The sequence below is a fragment of the Orycteropus afer genome, unplaced genomic scaffold (genome assembly GCF_000298275.1).
Source record: "Orycteropus afer afer isolate SDZICR_OR568_19922 unplaced genomic scaffold, OryAfe1.0 scaffold00001, whole genome shotgun sequence".
Classification (NCBI taxonomy): Eukaryota; Metazoa; Chordata; class Mammalia; order Tubulidentata; family Orycteropodidae; genus Orycteropus; species Orycteropus afer.
This window is the reverse complement of record NW_006921588.1, coordinates 24,782,726-24,792,068: the sequence shown is the minus strand read 5'-3', so window position 1 is coordinate 24,792,068 and position 9,343 is coordinate 24,782,726. Positions and strand designations below refer to the sequence as shown.

At 36.6% G+C, this 9,343-nt stretch overlaps 1 protein-coding gene across 1 annotated transcript in view; it reads right to left on the bottom strand.

The window, feature by feature from the left end:
- ATF2 (activating transcription factor 2) overlaps window positions 1-9,343 on the bottom strand; it is an 81,437-nt gene that overhangs the window by 64,152 nt on the left and 7,942 nt on the right. The window contains exon 3 of the mRNA XM_007939624.2: window positions 1,963-2,059. Coding sequence (XP_007937815.1) covers window positions 1,963-2,059 — 97 coding nt within the window. The remainder of the gene's footprint in view (window positions 1-1,962; window positions 2,060-9,343) is intronic.

Sequence of the window (9,343 nt, the reverse complement as noted above, 5' to 3'; positions counted from 1 at the left end):
GACGGTGGGCTGGGAGAGAGACTGAGCATTTTTCCTGAACCTGAATTGTAGCCTGTGGTGCTTCCCTAATAAACCCCATAATCTGTGAGCTCTGTGTGGCCACTGCAGCGAATTATCGAACCCAGGAGAGAGGTAGTGGGTGCTTTGGGAGGAACGGTTGGTGAAAGGACTGGAGGGAGGCAGCATGTCTGGCCTGGTAGGAATAGGCCTTGGGTTACTGCTGATAATCCTGTCTTCCTCTTGTGGGATTAGAACATGTGGCCTCCTTGACGTTTTTGCAGCTATTAATCATAAAATACATATCACACACATCATGCATTATATTTAAACAGTAATGCTACACTATTCATCTCAACATATATTAGCAAACATACAGTCAAGTGCTACATTTGAATGTGTTTTTTTAATAGTATTAAATGTAAGAAGATAGGATAGCACTTTTTAGAAGCCAATACCCAAACACTTCTTGATTTAAAAGTCAAAGAGGAAGAAAAGGCACTAATTAGGGCAGTTAGTTTCAATGCAAAGACTTTCATGCCTAGGGTGAACTATTCAAGTTGCTGTTTTGCTTATTTGTTTTTTTTTTGGGGGGGTGAGATTCTAGCTCTCCTGAATAAAAAAAGAAAAACGCAACCACTGCCTTGGAGTCAGATCCGACTCATAGTGACCCCTCCTTGGGTTTCCGAGGCTGTATCACTAAGCAAGTAGATTGCCCAACCTTCCTTCCGAGGAGTGGTTGGTGGGTTTGAACCTCCAGCCTTCTGGTTAGCAGTCAAATGCCTTGGCACTATGCCACCAGAGCTCCCAGCTCTGAATAGCTGATGTACAATATTCTAAAGAAATGCATACACTCTGCTCTTTTCTAGCTTCTCTTTACTTATACAATTGAACGTATGTTTAAAGTTCTCCTGTATTTTTCCTACAGAAATTGTGATTATAAACTTTATTATTTTCTCCAATTTTTTCATTACAAAAATTGAGACTGAAAGTTCAAGGAAGAACCATCTAATATTTGTTTCATCATCTCTCCAAAGCACTGCATATCACAATTTTATCTCTATCTTAGGTAGTAATTTAAAAGTATTAGTAGTATTCAGTAATAATTTCAGAAGTAAAAAACAAGTATAACCTAAGCTTTAAGAAAGAAAAGAAGAATCTAGTATTAATTTGATATTTATGATTTGTAAATCTGTGGCTATGACAACATAAGGCTCAGTTTTCTTATCATAATACTTATTTATAAAATATACAAATACGGTGAAATTAAACATAGCATGTATATGCACATAAACATAGGTGTGTGTGTATATATATTTAAATACCCAAAGGGTAGCTAATACAGCATGGAAGGACAATAAACCAATGCGTGAGTTTTCATATAGTGTGAAAGATAATCATTTGCTTATGTGACAGTGTGTTAAAAGGGTCAATATACCAAAAAAAAAAAAAAAAAAACAACCGACTAAATATAGGCCCCTTCTATTGAAAGTATTTTATTCTCAAATTTTACACAAATGTTTCATCTGAAAAGAAATATTAACAACATCCTACAACACATCTGTTAACTGCTCTTTCCTCAACAGGAGGAGCTTGATCATTCTGTATCTTCACACAGCATTATCAATCAGGTGCAAGACAGCTAAAAGAAACATAGACTAAATACCACAGTATCTCATTATCAGTTAAATGTAAACTTTGGAGATGGTATGAATGCTTCCAAGGTTCCAATTCACTTCTACAAAATTAACATTGAAATTTATATTTGAAAAACACACAAAAAAGTGAAATGAATGGTCAGAAGGAAACATGGAAATGTAATGGGTAAAATACATGTTGCAACATTTACTGCAAATAAAGTCATTGGAATATCACCAGACTATATTATTTACAGAGAATACACAAAAATTGTGCACAATCCAGGTGAAATATGTATATAAGCTATTAATAAAAGCATATACTAACCAGCCACAATGACACTGTCATTACGTGCTGGACCAAATTTCAGTGTCATCTCATGTTTATGTTTATGGACAGCCAAATGATCCTCGTTGGTAAAACGCTGTGGCAAAAAGTTTTAAAATATAGTTAAGATTTTCAATTTGATCAAATTAAGTAAAATGATAAGGAAATTCATTTCCACAACATGTACAACCACCATTAACAGTGAAATAGCAGTTTGTTAACTATAAAAGAATCTACTGTTGTTAGTAAAGATAAACATACTAGACTTCAAATAATCATAGAGCAACCTATTACCCAAGAATAAACAATATTGAACCAGCTCACCTTTAACTCATTTGAAAGCATTTTTTTAAAAAAAAAAAACAAACAAAACTTGAGTTAAAGAAACTTTACATAAATTTCATTTGGACACTAAAAATGGACTACTACTAATTTCCTGTCATAGCATAGTAGAAATATATATTCCACAGTACAATGACTTTTAAAGGAAGTACTGTATTGACCTAGACTTAAAGTTACTTACCACTTTTTAAATGAGAATTGCCTTATTAAGATATTATTCCTGGGCAAATTAAGAAAGAAACCATGATCTTAGACTACCACATTAAAAAAAAATAATAATAAAAATAACCCAGTGAAGAAACAGCAACCAATACAACAATAAAACAGTTCATTTTAAACTAAAAATAAATTGCTTTTTATGAAATTTTAAACAAAATAATAGCCAGATGTTTTCATCACTTTGTTTCACCACAATACTCATGTATTTTATTAAAAAATGAAGCAAATTTTTTTTCATTTTAAAATTTATCAATCACATTTTTTTTCTATACTTAACTTGGCCAGCAAGGTCCTGCATAACAAAGGCAACAGTTAGGACTGCAACATAATAAATGTACTGTTTAAATATCTCCTGACCGTGTCTGAAAATCAACTTTACAAAGAAACATTTTACAACGAAAATAGGGAGGGTTTAGGTTTACTTTTTGTTATTCTATAGCAATAAGTTTAAAATGCTAACTTAAGAGATCTAAACTCACTGTCTATAGATTTACAAATAGAGATGTTAGAATTACATGTATGTAAATTTGGTTCCCCCATACTATCAAAATGGATTCCCTCTCTATGGTCCCCCTTTCCCTACCTAATTCATGCAACTAATGGTAGCTTTAGGGTAACGTTAAAACAATTCAAAAGAATTATTCATCATGCTTTTTCATCTAAACTAAAATTCATATATATGCACAATATTGAATACCTATATCATCCTTGGAATCCCTGAGTAGTATAAGCACTTAGCTGTTAACTGAAAGGTTGGAAGTTCAAGGACACCCAGAGGCTCCTTGGAAGAAATGCCTGGTAATCTACTTTTGAAAAATCAACCACTGAAAACCTATCAAGCAGGATTCAACTCTGATACACATAAGGTTGCTAAAAGTTGGGACTGACTCTAAAACAAGTGAAGAAGAAAGTAAATCATCCTTAGTCTAGCCCACCAGTCATCAGCCTGTTCTCTCATTTGTGGCTCATTAAACTCTGGTACAGCACCTTGGTTTTAGCAACTATCACAATACTATAAAAACCAAACCAAACGCGTTGCTGTCGAGTCAGACTGACTCATAACGACCCCTCCTTGGGTTTCCGAGGTGGTACCACTACAAAAGTAGATTGCCCAACCTTCCTTCCGAGGAGTGGCACTACACTACACTACACTACACTACCAGAGCTCCTTCACAATACTATATTGAGGCTAATTTTCATAAATCTTGTAAGTAGGCCAAGCTCCTAAATTTAAGATATAATAATTATTGAATAAATACTAACTGAAAGAACAAGTTCCTTATAATAAAAGAGTTGAATCTTGAAGAACTCTAAAGGAGGGGGGAAAAATGTGACTGTTCATGAAGGTGAATTAAGTTTCAATTTAATTTGGCTATATTTTGCTCTATCATAGTAAATGTGGTTTATCACTAAGTCTTTAAAACACTGCACTTACCAATGAAAAATTACTTGTTGTTATTGTTGTTGTTATGTGCCATCGAATCGGCCCCGACTCATAGCGACCCCTCCTTGGGTTTCCGAGGCAGTTATCACTACGGAAGTAGGATTGCCCAACCTTCCTTCCGAGGAGTGGCTGGTGGGTTTGAACCGCCAGCCTTCTGGTTAGCAGTCAAGTGCTTTAGCCACTATGCTACCAGAGCTTCTATATTTTGCTCTATCATAGTAAATATGGTTTATCACTAAGTCTTTAAAAAAACACTGCACTTAACCAATGAAAAATTACTTATCACTATATAATCCCTCTTTAAAACCTGCTTGTATTATCTCACAGAAGGAGAATGTTCAGATGCAATAATACCTCTATCCCTTATTTGCTTATTCATTTACTCTTAAAACATTTGAGATAGAAACCCTCATTGGGTTTCCAAGGCTATAAATCTTCGGAAGTAAATTGCCCCATCTTCCTTCTGAGGAGCAGCTGATGGATTTGAACTGCCAATCTTCCAGTTAGCAGGCAGATGCCTTATCCACTACACCATCAGAACTGTCCCAACTACAGGAATTGGGACAGTACAGCTCTTCCCCATTGAGGTGTCCTCTTTCTATTGCTTAATCATTATGACAACTCCCACGCAATTTAGGGGAATCAGTAGTGCTGTGATAGACTGCTGAATAATAAAACTCTTGGAAAATGAATATATCTGCTGAGTTTACTGATATTATTTCATTGCTTTTTACTTTGTATTAGTTTTAAAGGTCTTACATCTACACTAAAAGTATCGTAGCAAGATTCGTTTTTATGTTCCTAAGAACATCACAATGTGGCTTCTCCACTGAAGGTGATCATTAAACCTTTATGAATGAATGTATTTTAGCAGAAGTCCTAGATTTCAAAAACTGCAAGTCAGCATAAATAATACATAAGAAGAACTTGAAAAAATTTCTCATAGGAGCTTTATTCTACCAGTATCCTCTGTTTGAATTGGTTTGGCTAGAAATAATCAAATCACAAAGGAACTATATATAGGATTGTGTTCTACTATGTAGCACATGGAAAAATGGCACCAAGCTCAATTTTAAATGAAAAGGAACATTTAGAAGGATGTCCATTCCCCCCTCAAAAAAATTTCATAATCATAGAGATATTAAAAGAGGCAATGCAAAGAATATACACACAAAATCTCACATAGGACCCCACAGATCAAATTTATCTAAATGCTATTTATAAAGGGACTGATGATCATACAATGGTATTATTTATATACATGGACAGCAACATTTCCCAATGTGAAGGACAAATTATACTGAAGCTGGTATTTGATACAGGTAAATTTGGCCTTGGCTATAACCTCACAAAAACTTTTAAAAAGAATTTTAAAAAGACATTGTCAAAAGGCCTACTTGCCAAAAGGCAGTCACAGCAAAAAGTTATATATATGAAATGCATACTTTTCTCAACAAATATTTACAAAGCAGCTACTACATGCTAAGATAAAAATTTTTTTATAGAATCTACTTGAAATGTTTTATCAGCCAAATTAAAATGTTTATTCTATTCTAAAAAAAAGTATTGTTGAAAATTTGTATTAGTAGTAATACAAATATACTGAATTCATATAATTTTTCTTCCACATAATTCAAAGCACAAGGCCAATGCAAAATGCTGTAGACATGCACAAATACACATGTATTTTGTAAAGCAACAAGACCTAGAGTATATAGCTAAATAAGTAAAGAAAAAGGCAGCCAAGAAAGATTTTCTGGATCGATCCCTAGAGTTATTTAAAATTAGGATAGATAGCCTTCTCTCTTAAAAGGTTAAAAAAGAAGGGTACCCTGTCAGATAAGAAGTATTACAAATTTCTCAAGCTCTTCTATCTTGGAATCTGTATTTCCAAGGCTTGACCACTCTCATCAGAATTAATTTCCCAAGAAATAGTCATTCTGCATTCACATCCACAACACACTGATTACTATTCTTATTTACTTAACAGATAAACAGAAGCAGATAAAGCCATTGTTCCATAGCTCACTTTGCTACTTCCTTCACTAGTTGAAGGACTGTAGTACCTAAGACACTTGACTGCTAACCAGAAGGTTGGCGGTTCAAACCCATCAGCCACTCCTGGGAAGGACAGTTGGGCAATCTACTTTCGTAAAGATACTGCCTCGGAAACCCAAAGAGGGGTCTCTATGAGTCAGAGTCCACTTGACGGCATATAACAACAACATTCAACAGAAGGAAGTTACTGATTAAAACACACACACACACACACACACACACACAGTTACCACCCTACATTAAGACTTTAGACTAAACAGAAAATGAATCTTTATCTCTTTCGTAAAACTCTTCCCAAGAGTCAAGATGACTAAAACAAGACTGATGAAACACTGATAATTACTGAAACTAAATGATGGGCACAGATAGCTTTATTATATTTCTCTCTACTCTTGTATGGTTTGATATTTTCCATTAAAAACATTAAAAAAAAAAAATCTTAGCTTCATACATATGTTGCTATACCCAAACCCACAGCCGTCAAGTCAATCCCAAATCATGGCAACGCCCACTGGGTTTCCAAGACTGTAAATCTTTATGTAAGGAGACTGCCTGTCTTTCTCCCACGGAATGACGTTTTGGTTAGAAGCCCAATGCCTTAACCACAGTGCCACCAGAGCTTCTTTATGTTGCTTTAAAACCAGTAAAACCAAACCCACTGCCATTGAGTCAATTCAGACCCACAGTGATCTCCACGGGTTTTCTAAGGCTGTAAATCTTTACAGAAGTATATTGCCTCATCTTCCTCCTGCAGAGCAGCTGGAGGACCACTGACCTTCTTGTTAGCAACCAAATGCCTTACCTACTGTGGTCCCAGAGCCCCTTATGTTGCTATAACACTCTTTAAATAAAAGATAGGCCTTTCCAGGGCAGCTCCCTTTATATAATAAGTCTTCAAAGTGATAGCTGTAGAGTTGCATAAGAACACAAACCAGGAACTATACTATAAAGCAGTGTTTTTTCAAACATTTTTTCACAAAGAACCATAGGAAACTATATATAATGTGTGTTATGGGCTGAAGTGTGTCCCTTAAAAATATGTATTGACATTCTAACCCTTATACCTGTAAAAGGGAGCTCTGGTGGCGTAGTGCCTAAGGCATGTGACTGCTAACCAGAAGGTTGGTGGTTCAAACCCACCAGCCACTCCTCAGAAGGAAGTTTACGCAATCTACTTCCATAGTGATACTGCCTCGAAAACCCAAGGAGGGGTCGCTATGAGTCGAATCCACTCAAGAGCAGTGAGTTTTCAGTTATACCTGTAAAATATGGTTATGTTTGGAATCTGGGGGTTTCTTTTATTGTATTAATGAGGCCATACCAATATACGGTGGATTCTAAACCTAATCACTTACTTCTCAGTTATAAAAAAAGAGACCAGACTAGACACAAAGACACAGATTGGAGGAAGATGCTGTATGAAAGCAGTACACACAGTAGATCCATCTATAAGCCCAGAAACTCCAAGAACTGCAGGCTCCTAAAAACTGAAAAGGTCAGCAGTTTGAACCCACCAGTTGTTCTGCAGAAGAAAAGATGTACCAATCTGCTCTCTAAAGATTAGCCTTAGAAACAGGGCTTCCAACCAGTTCTTCTCAGTTCAGTCCTGGCCAAGGAAGCAAAACTAGAATAGACATCAATTTTTAAAGTTTGGGTGAACTGGAACAGGAAAAATTACAGGTCGAAGTCCTGCAAAAAAACTTAATCTCCCTCTTAGAAAACAAGGGCAGTGTAAACATTGCATAGCAACCAAATCTCTTGCCCAGTGGATTTTGAGCAGAGTCAGAAACAGTAGTTCTCTGCTCAAATACTGCAGCCAACCATACCACTTTGAATGTGTGCCACACTCCACAGTCCTGTCAATAATATAATCTCAGGCATCAGGCTCTTGAAAGGGCTCAATGCCTTTTCTAAGTCTCCCATTCCTGGGCTTTAACCCATAATTCCTCCTGTTATAGTTACTGCAGATCATCCAAATTTTAAAAATTCAGGCCTGTCCAATTTTCCTTCCTTATCTATGACTGAACTGGTTTGAAGTCCTGTTTGGAAATTCTATAGGGTAGTTCTACTCTGTCCTATAGGGGTTGCTATGAGTTGGAACTGATTTGCCTACATCCAACAAACAACATAGCAGAAAGTGAAATAGACAAAAAAGGACCTCACCCTAGAGCCAAGTCTTGAATTCAGACTTCTAGCCTGAACTGTAAGTTAAATTTCTGTTCTTTAAAGCCACTCACTAGTGATATTCGTGTTATAACAACACTAGGCAACTGAGACATGATTAGCCCATATACACAAACACATATAACAAAAACATGTTTCATAAAACAATATTTAGACTTGCTATGTATAATAGCAATGTTTACTTGTGTTTTATTGACTATGCAAAGGCATTTGATTGTGTGGATCATGACAAATTATGGATAACATTGAGAAGAATGGGAATCCCTGAGCACTTGATTGTACTCATGAGGAATCTGTACCTTGACCAGGAGGCTGTCGTTCGAACAGAACAAGGGGACACTACATGGTTTAAAATCAAGAAGGGAGTGCGTCAGGGTTGTATTCTTTCTCCACACTTATTCAATCTATATGCTGAACAAATAATCCGAGAAGCTGGACTATATGAAGAAAAACGTGGTATCAGGATTGGAGGAAGAATCATTAACAACCTGAGATATGCAGACGATACAACTTTGCTTGCTGAAAGTGAGGATGACTTAAGGCACCTACTGATGAAGGTTGAAGAATACAGTCTGCAGTATGGATTACATCTCAATAGAAAGAAAACAAAAATCCTCACAACTGGACCAATGAGCAGCATCACAATCAATGGAGAGAAGATTGAGGTTGTCAAGGAATTCACATTGCTTGGTTCTACAATCGATGCCAACGGAAGCAGCAGTCAGGACATTAGACGACGTGTAGCATTGGGAAAGTCAACTGCGAAGGAACTGTTTCAAGTGCTGAGGAGCAAGGATATCTCCTTGAGGACTAAGGTGCGCCTGACACAAGCCATGATATTTCCAATCACCTTGTATGCATGTGAGAGCTGGACAATGAATAGGGAGGACCGAAGAAGAGTTGATGCTTTTGAGTTGTGGTGCTGGCGCAGAATGCTGAAAGTACCATGGACTGCTAAAAGAACTAACAGATCTGTCCTGGAGGAAGTGCAGCCAGAATGCTCCTTGGAAGCAAGAATGGCCAGACTTCGTCTCACCTATTTTGGTCATGTTGTAAGAAGGGACCATTCCCTGGAGAAGGATGTCATGCTTGGTAGGGTGGAGGGTCGACGAAAGAGGGGGAGGCCTTCAACGA